The sequence below is a fragment of the Nuphar pumila genome, chromosome 8, assembly GCF_984573655.1.
Source record: "Nuphar pumila chromosome 8, dmNupPumi1.hap1.1, whole genome shotgun sequence".
Taxonomy (NCBI): Eukaryota; Viridiplantae; Streptophyta; class Magnoliopsida; order Nymphaeales; family Nymphaeaceae; genus Nuphar; species Nuphar pumila.
Genome location: NC_143256.1, coordinates 54818923 through 54833211, shown reverse-complemented (window position 1 = coordinate 54833211; position 14289 = coordinate 54818923). Strand labels below are relative to the sequence as shown.

Here is a 14289-nt window from a genome sequence, read left to right as displayed (position 1 = left end):
TAACTACTGCTAGTAAATTAACTACATGCTAGAAAACATAAAAAACTATAAAAAATCAAATAAGTAAGTAAATGACTGTTTTACCTTTGCTATAGTGTAAAATGGATTCTGATAGGTTTTCACAAACTGAGAGTTTAAAGGGGCAAACTAAATCCGATTTTGAATATTTTTCTTTTGTTCTCTTTCTGACAGACTCACAAGTCTGTCAAACATTACATAATTGAAAAACTCACCCGACAACTCCGGATATAAGTGTTTCAGGCAGAAGGTGCCACCCCTTGCTGGAGAAATCAAGCAAAGCACGGGGGCACCCCTTGTCGAAAAAAAAAGGAGGCAAGGGGGGCGACCCCATGCCAAAGAAGAAGCAAGGCAAGGGGCCACCCCCTGCCAAAAAATAATTAAGATAGGGGGCCACCCAAGCGAGGCAGGGGGTGCCACCTCCTGCCGGAGAAATCAAACAACGCAGAGGGCCACCCCCTTCTGGCGATCCCGAAAGAAAGGGAGAAAAGGCGATAGGGGGTCATAGGATTTACCTGGGAGACGTCGGGAAAGACAGCGACCACAAGGATGGCACGCAGGACCGTGACCGAGACATTGCCGGTGTGTCGACGACAGCGGCGGTGGCTCTGCTCGTAGGATTTTGCCGGTGGTGCTTGCTGAGAAGGGCGACGGAGGTCAGCGAAGGAGGAGTGTCGGGCGACGGCTGTGGGTCGGCGATTGAGAGGGCGATGGGCGGCGGACTGGGGGTGATGGGCCGGGGAACATCGGGCGGCAGAGAAGAATTGTGTCGGGCGGGAGAGATGAAACAGGTAAGAAAAAGAAAGGGTTCTGATTAGGGATTTACGGGAAAACTAGCCACGAATTAGCGATGGTCAAATATCGTCGCTTATTTGGCGACGACCTAGTGACAAAAAGGTTTTGACACTAATCCGTCACTAAGTTGCAACAGATATTATGACGGAAAGCATTCCACCGATTATCCGTAGCTAATGAGCGACAAATTAGCGACAAATTGATTTTCGACGCTAATTTCATAAAGGTTAGCGACAAATATCTTTCTTTCACTAATCCGTCGTTAATGTACGATAAATTATTTTCATCGCTAATTAGCATTTTCCTTGCAGTCAACAATTACGAATGAGCTCGTTTGCTTGCAAATGATATGTGGGATCTAACCCCTGATACAGAGTTGTCAGAACTTCTGCAGAAGAACATGAAGCTACTAGCTGCAGAGTATACTTTTGAATATGTTTTTGTTGATTTAATATCTGATAGATCTTCAGCTGCACGACAAAGGGTGGTCCGACAACAGACGACGATAAAAGGTGGTTCGACAACAAACGACGGTAAAAGGTGCTCCAATAATAGACGATGGCAAAATGCACTCCTGCGGCAGCAGACGACGACAAATGGTGCTTCTCCGGAGGTGCAAGGGTGATTAGGAACGGAAAAGGCGATATATTTTGAGGTTGAGACTCTTCACGCAAAGGTGATTACTGCTTAGAGTGAAAACAAAAGGTTATCCCCAGTTTTTTGGCTAAAATATATTTTGATGCATTACTCAAAACGTTATTTTATAGCGCTAATGGCAAGAAAAGATACGCAAACACACACGACTTCGATGCTAAGGGATGCACACACACGGGAAACGAGCCCCGTGCTTAGGTACGTGGCCCTCGTTCAGACCCAAGAACACGCACCTGCGTGTTCCGTGTGAAAAATACTTCGGTCTTTTATACTGTTTCAAGGTTTCCCCGCGTTCCACCCCGAACGCCAAAAGCTCACTTCGAATGTCCCCTTCGTTGGCTGCAACTTCCATCCTTTTTCTTCCTCTCGTGCCAGAGCGAACGGTATATATATCCTCGCCCGGAGAAGGAAGGCTCTCTTTCTCATGGAGCTACCGATCCTCAAATTTGAGGATGAGATCGTGGAAGCGGTGAAGAAAAACCCCGTCGTCGTCCTGATCGGTGAGACGGGCTCCGGCAAGAGCACCAAGCTCTCTCAGATCCTCCACCGCCACGGCTACACCAAGTCCGGCGCCATCGCCGTAACCCAGCCTCGCCGCGTCGCTGCCGTCTCCGTTTCGAGGTATTCTTTCTTCCCCTCTTCCTCTTTGGTGTTCCCCCAGTTCCAGGATTTTCCATTATTCCCCCGTCGTTCTTCTTCCTGAAATCTCTATGTGCTAATGCAATTTCCTGACTTGTCCTGAACGTTTGGTTCATCTACTAGCCCCTCAATGGTTTCAGCACTGGCGCCCTTAAACCGCCTATTAGTTTGATGGAAATTCGATGAGTCTAGGGTTTTTCGTTTACCCTCCACAATTTTCCCCTTATAATAAATTTCACTGACGAAGGATCTTAGGGTCTTAAAGAAAAAATGATCTCAAGATGTGTTCTGTATCAGCTTGCCATTGAGCTCAGGAGCTTTTGTTAGTAATTTTCAGTGTTTGAATACTCAATATGCAGAATTTGCTTTCCACCATATGCAAAAAGAAAAAGTTCAAATTCCAGATTTTTTTCCCTCTGATTCAAACATTCAGACGCTCAACTTTGGAAATACCCAACATCCAGGGTTTTAAAACTCATTGACGCGATATACAAGTTCTGGGATTCAATGGTAATGGAATTCCAACTTGAATGGAATTCTGGTGCAAAAGAATCAGGATGCACCGGCATTTATTGACGACAAAAAATCGGTAAGGTCCAACTAAGTAGATAACACTTGCAGCTATGTCTTTCTACTAGATATTGTTGTACTATCAATAGTATATCAATTGGAATGATATATTAAGACATGCAATAGTCTTTCAAATTTTCATCAATGTTTGGATGTGCATTCAGGAGAGTTGCATCTGAGCTGGGAGTTAACATTGGTGAAGAGGTTGGATATTCCATTCGCTTCGAAGACCGTACATCGGACAAAACATGCATTAAGTAAGTTTTTTTTTTCCAAACTCATGTATCAATATTAGACAATGGGCTCTATGCTTTATGTTTGTTTCATCAATAATGTTCTATTCAGAGCTTGGGAATGTTCAGGTACCTTACTGATGGTGTTCTCCTTCGTGAAAGCCTTTCTGACCCTAAACTGAGTCATTACTCTGTTATTATATTGGATGAGGCTCACGAGAGAAGCTTAAATACGTAAGTTTCTCTTTATTTTTTTTCCCGCAAGCCTTTCATGCATAATTGTTGAGCTTAGCATGATTTTTGGTTAGGTGCTTATCGTGTTTGAAGTAACTTGCTTTAGTCTCAAATGATACTTGAGTCTTTATTTGTTCTCTGACTTAAGTCTCTATTTCATGTCATGTATCCAATTTTTTCTCGTTTTTGTGTTATCCATATTTTTGCCTTCAATTGAGCAGCACCTTCGCGTAGGTATGGCAGCTTATGACTTATGAGAGGAAGGGTCTGAGCACATGCAAGGCTTGGGTAAGCTTCTTTTCTAGGGCTAGCACTCAGGTATATGATTTCTAGATCTAGCCCCCTGACTCTAGGGGTCAGCTTTTATTTATAGAAGTCCTCTATGAGATATGGATCCAGGGTTTCTAGATAAAAATCCAACCCAAATGGATCCAGGCTTATCCTCAATGGGGATAAGGCTTATCTAGGGAGAGTCCCACACAAAATGCGCAAGGAGAGGTTGAGTCCAAGTGGGATAGGACTTTTTAGAGGCTTATTCGTGTATTTGACGAGACCAGACTGTACACCAGAGTGCCATCCAGTAATGAGACCCTAGACTGGATTGCCGTTCGGTAGATGGGGCTGTAGACGGGATTGCCGTCTGGTAGAGGGGGCTGTAGACTGGATTGTCGTCTTTTGGCTCCACGCTTAGGTTCAAACTCTTTTGACTCGTCCCCACATGATTTTAATGAAAAAGACATCATTGGATAGGTTAGAGAAAACAAAAACAAGGGGTTTAACAAAAGCTTCCTTGACCTTGTCGATATGAATAGCATGCTCCTGCAACGAAGGTGATAGTCTGGGCCTCAAAAGAGAGAAGTTTTTTGGATTTTAAATTTTATTATTTTTTTTTCAATTTTTTACTTGTTTGCTCTTTATTTTTTATTTTTCAAAAACTATTTTACAAAATCTATTTTATATGGTACGGAATGTTGGGCTGCCAAGAGACATCATATTCAAAAAATGAGTGTAGCTGAGATGCGTATGCTGAGATGGATGTGTGGAAATACAATAAAAGATAAGATTCAGAACGAGAAGATACGTAAGAAGGTAGGCGTTGCACCCATTGAAAATAAGATGAGAGAGAATTGTTTACGGTGGTTTGAACATATTCGGCGAAGGCCTAATGATGCTCCAGTTAGAAGGATGGAGAAATGAGAAAATATATTAGTTAAAAGAGGTCGGGGTAGGCCTAGGAAGACATGCATGGAGGTGATAGGAAAGGATATGAATGATTTGAACCTCACCGAGGACATGACATTGGATAGAAATGATTGGAGGAGAAGGATTCATGTGGAAGACCCAAAATGATTTTCTTTTTTGGTTCATATCGCCGACCCCAATTGTTTTGGGATGAAGGCGTTGTTGTTGTTGTTGTATTTTACAAAATCTAGGTTTTTGAAGGCTTACCTGGGGTTGCGGGATGATGACCTTGTAATGAAGTATGCATAATTATAAGAACAAAGTGCAAAAGCATGTTCAAGTCCAAGAGTGAGCAATACAAAGGCACAATATAAGCACAAAAGTTCATAAGTACAAGTCCACTATGGGACAATACAAAGACCCAACAAAGGGCAACACAAACAAGTAAAAGAATATGATGTTTATTGATAATATGCTTGGAAAGACATTAAGTAATAGCGGGAACACATCCTCTATTTATATAAAAACCACAAGGGAGGCCATTGGGAGCTCCCCACATAGAGTCGCTGGGGAGCTCCCAATGCTCATATTTATGACTGTTGGGGCCCCAACGATTTTGTGGTCTTTAGATCATAGAGGCCCCAATGGCAAGGGTAATTACATAAAAGGAAACAATTGTTTTTAATAAACAATTATTATTACATGTGAAAAGACTAAAATGCTCCTACAGGGCATTAACTATTACAATATTGAATATATATATGTATGTATATACATGTGTATATATATACATACATATATATTTTATCACCCCCTCAAACTTACGGTGAAATGACCGAAAGATTGTTAAGGAGAAAAATAAATTCAGGGACAGGAAGAGTTTTGGTAAAAAAATATGCAAGCTGGTACTTCGATGTGACATACGACAAAGTAATAGTTCTTCTCATATACTCATCACGCATATAATGACAATCCATCTCAATATTTTGGTTCACTCATGAAAGGTGTGGTTGCTTGCAATGTAGATTGCACTTTTATTGTCACAACACATCTTTGAAGGTATTAAGATGATTACTACCATATCACTAAGAACACTTTTTAGCCACACAAGCTCCATTGTTGTTGTAGATATTGCATTATATTCAACTTAGGTTGACGATAATAATACCTTTTGCTGCTTCTTGTATCTCCATAAGATGAGTCACCTAAAAATACACAAAAACCCGCAGTTGAGATTCATTTGAGATTTTCACCCCAATCAGCATCATAATAAGCATGTAAATCCAATGAAGAAGATGAAGACAAAAAACCCCCTTTGTTATAGTATTCTTGATGTATCTAATAATTCTTAAGACAACACTCATGTGCACAGTGGTCAGAGCATGCTGAAACTAGCTGACTGAGTGACCTGCATGAGCTATATCTTACCGAGTGATAGACAAGTAAGTAAGCGACCTAACTAGTTGGCGGTAAGGTGTAGGATCTTCAAGCAAAATCCCATTTTCCAACCTTAATTTAACATTAATTACTTCTGAGGAGAGTGCACAACTTCAGTACCTAAGAAATATCTTAAAAAGCCTAAATTAGACATCATTTTTTTTTTAAAATTTGTAACAGTTTTAAGTTAACACTACGTGTATGTGTGTGCATTTATGTATTTATCTGTATAATATAAATAAAAATGGACTTGATTAGGGTTAACTGAATCTGCTTTTGAATAGAAATGGACCTCAATGTGGTTGACTTCACCTAACATAAAGGAAGCTATGTACAAGTGTCGCACCCGCCTGTGTGCGGGTGCGACGTAGGTGTGGTGCCCTGTTAGAAGAGTCCATGTTACATAGACTGATACTTGGTCTGAACTGGATGATGTTGTACTCATTATTGAGCTTGATAATGAGATTGTTTCTTCCATTGACCAAATAGTCGACCTGTCAATTTGCCCCTCAAGACTAGCCAACATAGGCTGTAGAGGGAGACCATCCTTTTCCGTAATGGCCTATTTGTGACAGGACACATGGGAAGGAACCTAGGGTGTAACCGTTGTTTGGTGGGTCCAAACAAATCACTCTTATCTACGAGTTCTCTCGTGAAGTTTCTTAGCTTTCCCATGGAATCTGTCTTCTTTGCACCCTTCTCCCTCCTTGGTAGTAGATTTGGGGAACCACTAGTAGTGGACAAGAACATGTATTGCAAATTAGGGCTCGGGGAATGCAAACCATTGTGTTGGCATATGGTCCTTGCTCTATGGCCTTTTCGGGAAGCCAATTCCCCTTCGGTTCACAGGCTTGGACCCCCTTCTTCAATGGTGTGGTTTGAGAAAGGCCCATAGAAGATGCCCATATTGTTACTCTTATTCTATTGGTCCGGGTCCACAAGTAGTTCACCATTGTCAATGTTATCCTGTAGAATGTGCTTCAAGATAAAATACTCCTCAGTGTCACGACCCACGACTCTATGGTATCAACAGTATTTGGATGAGTCTTTGACCTTCATCTGTGATGGGTTTGACACCTCAAGCAACTTGACTAGGCTGTCTCGTAACAGGAGATCTAGGACCTGTGATTGAGGTTATTTGAACTTTATAAATGTTCGGTCCCTGGTCAACTTCAGATTTCCACCATATCCATTCTTATTAGTGTTCGACTACCTTGGGGCAGTCTTTTGATTGCTTGTCTTTTGACTTTGATTGCCATCTTTTTGCGCAGTCTGTGTTGAGGTTCAAATAGTGTTGACCTAACTTTTGGATGAGTATGACTTCCTGCATATGTTGTTGTCCCTATTGTTTTTTAGGAACCCGTTATATGCTCTTCTTTTGATGTCTACCTCAAAGGCGATAGCCTAAGTTTGACATAGGTTTCAACTTAAGCCATGTTGATTAGGTTCCTCAGAGGTTGAGAGAAGTTGTTCGTGATTATCATCAGGGCATGGGAGCCTAAGATCAACTCTTTTATGTTGTTGGCCATGAACCGCCATTTGTTTATGAACTCGCGACAACTCTCATCTATCTTATGCTTCAGGTCATACAATTGATTTATGGTCGGGAGGGCTTTAAGATTAAATCAGAAACAATCCATTAAAAGGTTAATGATTTGTTTAAATTCCCTGACCTGCTGAAGGTTCAGGGTGGCGACCCATTCCAGACTCTTGGGGACCAATTGATCAGCCTCCTATCGTTATTCCGATATTTAACTACACTTCCCATGAATAGGGCCATATGTGTTCTTCGATCTCCTTTTTCACTAAACTTTAGAAACTTTGGGAGAGTATCCTCATCATTATGGTCACATTCCTCCAGTAAGAAATCTTCCAATGAATATTCTCTCCGATCCATATCCATGTATTTTATTCTACCACTATGGTTTCATACCATATCTTCCAAAGACTTGATCTTCCTGCTCGATTCTTATGACGAGGTTTGGACTAGGTGAGCCAACCGGGGTTTGTGATTTTTTCTCTCCTAATCAAACACCTGGGACTCACTCCATTGGTTATAACCCTCTTCATAATCTGATTATTGTGCTCTCCTGACCCTTCTATCTACTCGTGCCTCTTCTTGGGCTCTCTTGGCCCTTCGTTCGACTTGTGCCTGTTTTTGCTCCAACATTTCTTAGATCGCTCTCATTTTCCTTCAATCACTTTTATGCTCTGTCTTCTTTGTGCTAGCACGTCCCCTTCTTTGGACCAAGCTTTGAAATGTGAGGTTGTAGGGATTCGTCTATGCTAGAGTTGTCTGTCTCGTAACCCGTGTAGAGACCTTTACGAGATCGATAGGGATACCGATGTTCTAACACTTCCATTTCTTTGGACCACACTTTGAAATGCGAGATCCTGAGGATTCATCTTCTAATGAACTCATCCTTGCTAGAGCTCTTTGTCTCGTAACCTGTGTGAGGGCTTTTATGAGACTGGTAAGGGTATCAATGTGAATTGGACTATCGAAACCTTAGGTTTTTTTTTTCCGGTCGTCCTTCGCTCATTTGGGACATCGATATGGGTCCTTTCTTCAGGATCCTCATCGAATATGATGTTTTGCATCATATGGGGTGGCATCCCGTATGTGAGATTTTTCAGAGATTGTTCCTCTGGGATGGAGATGGACTTAAGTTTTTAGGTTTTGAATCAGTTATTCATTATATCCCACACAATGGTTCACACAAGCCAAAATAAAGTGACGAGAATTTTTTCAAAAAACAGTGGTACCCTAGTTCTCCTCGAAAAGTGTATCCACGAATGTGAGGTTTCTCTGGGTTCCTTTTCGGATCCACCACTAATATACCCAAGCTAACAACTTAAAGGTACTAATATGTGAATTATTCGGCTCCAAAGTACCATCACCGATATACCCAAGCTAACAACTTCAAAGTATTGGTAGAGAGATCCGAAGATCCAAATGATAGGGCGAAAGTTTTTTTTTTAAATTCCCAATAAAGGAGGGGCTCTAATCCTAAGAGGGATAAAAACGAAGAGCACATAATCAGATCAAAACAAGGTCTCCAGTAAAATTTTAACTTGTTGGAGGTTGTATTTTCTTACTTTTTATGTGACATGAATTTTCTTCAATCTAGTGTTTTTAAAATGTGATAGGCCTAAACCTAGTATATATGCATGAACCTAATGCAAAAAGACCTAAAGAAAACGAAAATAAGGCCCTAAAAAGGATAAAAATCAATTGAAAAGCGGGTAAGATGGTCGTGCACGGGTTCCAACAACAAGCCTTTCACCGTTTCCTGGTGTACGATCGAAAACAAACGCACGACAAAACGGTTTGTCATCCAGTATATGGACAACACTTGGCAACGGGGATTTATGCCAGGTGATGGGCCCTTTTAGGGCTCCAAGCAACAGACTCTATGAGAGGGGTTTCTCATATGGTAATGTGGTCTGCAGGTGCTATAGACGATCAGGGAGGATTGCACTGTTGGAGTGCAGTCCCATGCCGAACGACAGAGGACCGGACGACACTATTGGAGTGCAGTCCTACATTGGACGACACTGTTGGAGTACAATCTCATGCTGGACGACACTGTTGGAGTATAGTTCCATGGTGACGACAAAGTTGATCGTTATCCACTGTGTTGAACGACGAGCTAAGTGTGGCACGGTGGTTGCTAGGCGATAGGCCTTGTGGGAGCCTAAGGTAGGAGTTTTCCAGGGTCCGAGACATTCAGATGGACCGACCAATCCGCAGAGGGTGCAGAGGACATAGGGGAAGCCAGATGGCAGAGTGGTCTGTCGTCTGATATATTGGACGATAGAGTGGTTTGTCGGTCTGCTGACAGGGCGGTTGCTGGACGACAGGCCCTTTGAGGCCCTCAGACAATTTTTGGGTGGTCTGCAGGTGGTACAGACGACTGGGGAAGGAGCAAATTGCACTGTTGGAGTGCAGTCCCACGCCGAACGACACTGTTAGAGTGTAATCCCATGCCAGACTCCAGGCGGTCCGCTGTGTTGGACGATGGGCTCTATGTGGCAAGGAGGTTGCCGAACGATAGGGAGAGATAGGCTCGGCTGGATCTGGGATCTTCAGAAGGTCCGACAGGTCTGCAAATGTTGCAGACGACTAGGGGAAGGAACATACGACACTCTTGGAAGTGCAGTCCCACGCCGGACGACAGAGCTAACGGTAGTTCACTATGTTGGATGGACGACAGAGCCAAGTTAGTGGCAGGCAGCTACCCTCTACTATATATATATATATATATATATATATATATATATATATATATATATATATATATATATATATATATATATGGAAACTGGAATATGTTTACCAGCAAAACATGTTTGCTGCTATGACCTAGGCATTCTTGACGCTTTTTTTGAATATCTAATCCTGCATATGCATTCTGCGTGGTCCAGTTGCTAGGAATCAACTATCGGAAAAAGAGAAGAACCCGTACCTTACTGCAGCAAAAACGTGGAAAAAATAGAAAAAGAAAAAGGTGACACCCTTATCTCTCTTTTTCCTCTCTATCTTTCTTTCTCTTCTTTTTCCTCTCCATCTCTCTCTTTCTCTTTCTTCTTTTGCCTCTCTTTCTCTCTCTCTTCTTTTTCCACTGTTTTTGAGAGAGTGAGGCTTAGCCTCTCTATTTATAGAAGAGGGACTCTTCTAGGGGGTGATGCCCCCTCCCCTTCTTATTATGCTTGGGATGGAGTTCTATTTGACATATAACTCTTCCCTAACTTAATTACCCTCATTAAAATATATATATATATATATATATATATATGTATGTTAAAGTTTTAAATTCATTCCTTTATTTTAAGGATTTATAGGTGGGCTATGGTCTAGGCTTGACCCATGACCCAAATTTACTCGGATTTCAGCCCATATATATGTATTTATATTCATCGGTATCGGTCAATATGGATCCTGGACCATGTCCAGATCCATATTGACGTCATATATATATATATATATATATATATATATATATATATAAACACACGGGTTTTTAGTCGATATGGATCATGGACCAGGTCCAGATCCATATTGACGTCAACCTATATATATACACGTACATGGGTTTTTTAGTCGATATGGATCCTGGAACAGGTCCAAATTCATATTGACGTGAACCTATATATATACATGGGCTTTTTAATCGATATGGATCCTGGACCAAGTTCAGATCCATGTTGACGTCAACCTATATATATATATACACACACACGTATATTGATCTCATCAATGGGCCCTGGACCATGTCGAGGCCCACATTGACGTCAGCCCATATATAATAATTTATTATTTTCAATTTCAGACATATAAAATATAATTATTTAATTAAAAATTGTATTTAAAAAAACTTGAAAATATAGGGAAAATTACGAGATATTACAAAACCACTTCTTGTAAAATTTGATTCAGATGCATGGATAGGTTTTTATAAGGTTTCAAAATCAACGGCTTACAATTTTCATAAATTTTTGAGGCTCCAAATACCATTTTTTTTCATAAAAAATGCATGATCCAAGTGTCGATTTCTAATAAATCAATCATGCTGAACAGATCTATGGGGTCAGAATTTCCAAAAAAATCACCAGAAATCCATTATCTTGTTTCATTTAGTGCAGTGCCAGTTTTGTAGGTTTTCATTTCCTTATATATATGTGTGTGTAATATGTATATATTTTGCTGACATCATATTGCTTCATTATAACTTTTTTTTTGCAGTGACATATTATTGGGTCTGATGAAACACTTGCTTAAGATACGTCTCTTAGATCTGAAAGTTTTAATAACCTCTGCAACTCTGGATGGTGCCAAGGTATCAAACTTTTTCTTGAATTGCCCGGTGTTGACTATCCCTGGGAAGCTGTTTCCTGTGGAGATATTATACAACAAAGAAACCCCTGCCAGCTATCTTGAATCTTCTTTGCAGACTGCACTTGGTAAGCCAAAAGTCTACCATCACACATGTGGGATGCATTTCCTTTCAACTTTGTTTATTGGCTCCAGCATATGCACGCAACTGGATGCAAACCATAGTCACAAATATCGGTATCGGCAATATCTCAGGCTATTTCTCACGATATTATAGGTTTGGTGATAATTCTCAAAAAAAACTTGGGGTTCAAAAAAAATGTATAAAAATAACAAAAATAAGAAAGAGAATATCATGTTTTGATAATAAAATACATATATAATAAAAGAAATAAGTAAAAAAATGCAAAATAAAGAGGAAAAACACATTTAAGATGTAGAAAATAAATAAAAACAGTAACAATAATTGATAATATTGGGATATTATCACGAGAATATTGCGATATTCTCGTGATAATAACACAATATAACCAAACTATTGATATTTTCAAAATATCACGATATTTTGCCTATAATATCGTTTGCTGAAAATGCAGCGATAATATCACGATATTTTGAAAATATTGCCGATATCTGTGACCTTGATGCAAACTATATCATTTGTTAATGATTGCCATTGATGGCTTCTCTTTGCTTATCGTTTAGGGTGATTTTTTCCCTCCCTGCAACCATGTGCTTCATGCTTATGTGTGCACTCCAGCTATTTTGACTTTGCACAGTTACTAAAGTTTGTGCTGTTTATAATCTACAAAGGAGGGACTGACTGACATCGATTGCCTATTATGTATGATTTATTATGAAAGCATGGAAAATATGTTAAATGTAATTAACCTTTTCTTGCTGGACTTTATATAACTTATGAACTTGTCAAATATGTTGCATAATCAAATGCTATGGAGGAAAAAAAAGTGAACTCTTTATTATTTGTGCCGGTCCTTTTGCAAGTAGAGTTGCTAGGTCTCTGTGGATCTTGTTGTTACATATTGTAGATTAATTTCCCTTTATTCTAAAGGAAATATATGGAATACTGATGAAGGAAGAGGAAAAAAATGATAAGTAGCTTCTATTTCTTCATTCATGTTATAGTTGAATTCTTATTTTTAAAGTTGTAAAATATCGAATATTTTTTATTTTTGTTGCATTTGTGATAAGATTTGTAATTTTTCTCTTTGATATGCATTTGTTGATCTAAATTCAAGTATTTGCTTTTTCTCATATAACTATTGTATTGTCACAAACATATGTTTATGAGGCTTTTGCAGATTAAATATTATGAAGGAAATCTTGAAATATATTACCAAGTTTGGTTTCTTTTTCCACTGGGGGAAATCTTGTCCTTGTCAAGCCTAGGAGTTTGAAAATTTGTTTAGCCTCTTTATTTGCTGCTATAAAGGACCCTTTTTGGTGAAGGGTGCAAGTCTCAGTATAACTGTTGTACAAGATAAATAAAGGGAGGCACGTAGGCAAGACTTTTGCAACGAACCATGATAAGAGAACGCTGGTTAGTACCTAAATGAGTCACAGCCCTGCCACATTGTCATTCTATCTGTTGTCCAGTGTTGAGGCAGTTCCACCCCCTAATATCCCTCCCCCAACCCTTCTTTCAGTGTTTATCTTGGAAACCCATTTTACCCTTCTACTAGACCCTACCCGGACCCTCTTTCTGACTCTACATTTCTCTTCTTCTAGATCCCTTTGCCTATGTCATCGACCATCTCATATCCCAACAATATTCTTCTTGGTAGATCTATCTTGAGTCCTCTCTCAATCTCCCTCACCTATGACTGTAATAACTGTTGCTTGTGCTTGTAGTGCATTACCTTGAACTTTAAAAGGCGACAGTGGTTCATCTGATGCTGCTGGAACTTGAAAGCCTACAACCCAAACCTTGTCAAAGCAATTCATGATCAACATACCATATCCATGGCAATAGGAGCTGTAATAGGTTTTCATGTCTCCACACCACCAGATGGAGAAGCATCACATGGACTTGAACATGGGATACACCATGGATATGGAAAATTTACAAAGTAGAACAAAGATATGTTCATGTATTTAATTATTTGAATTATATATATATATATTGCATAATTCTTATTGACTGATAACAAATTACCAAGTCAAGACTTAATAACATAAAGAGATTCAAATGTATCCATGTCTGTAAAGCCCAAATTTTAGAAACCGAAAATTTAGGAAATTATTTTTTTATATCCCTTCACACGATTTTCAAGAAGTACAATGAAAACTCTTTTAAACACGGTTCAAGCCTTGGGTGGGTTACAATTCTCAACTCACACATATAAGACTAGAATTAATTGAATCAAACCATCAATTGAATTGAAATAAATCAAATTCCTAGTCTCACTTAATCAGATTTTACAATTCCAATCAACTCAAACATAACAAATAAACTAACTCAAGTCCTCTCAGAAGCCCTAAAAGAATGTCTCTTTTGACCCCACCTCGAGCCTCCTATCATCACCTGTCAGCTTACTCATTACCTGAAAATGTTAAAGGTAAGGGCATTAATAACCCACAACATAGGCATGTGAAGAATACAAATACACAAAGCATACATCTTTTCAAAAATAGTTAATTCATAGCATAACATTAACATAGTATACAACC

General features: G+C 39.6%; 1 protein-coding gene across 3 annotated transcripts in view; it reads left to right on the top strand.

The window, feature by feature from the left end:
• The first annotated feature begins 1768 nt into the window (after window positions 1-1768).
• The window catches only part of LOC149829939 (putative pre-mRNA-splicing factor ATP-dependent RNA helicase DEAH4), a 149889-nt gene continuing 137368 nt past the window's right edge, over window positions 1769-14289 (top strand). For 2 of the 3 annotated variants that reach the window (XM_090016178.1, XM_090016177.1), the window contains exons 1-4: window positions 1769-2088; window positions 2841-2933; window positions 3039-3143; window positions 11509-11726. In XM_090016178.1, the coding sequence (XP_089872304.1) occupies window positions 1892-2088; window positions 2841-2933; window positions 3039-3143; window positions 11509-11726 (613 nt within the window). In that variant the 5' untranslated portion in view covers window positions 1769-1891. Of the gene's footprint in view, window positions 2089-2840; window positions 2934-3038; window positions 3144-9810; window positions 9986-10190; window positions 10274-11508; window positions 11727-14289 lie in introns of those variants that run through there. The other variant, XM_090016179.1, reaches the window with a different exon arrangement.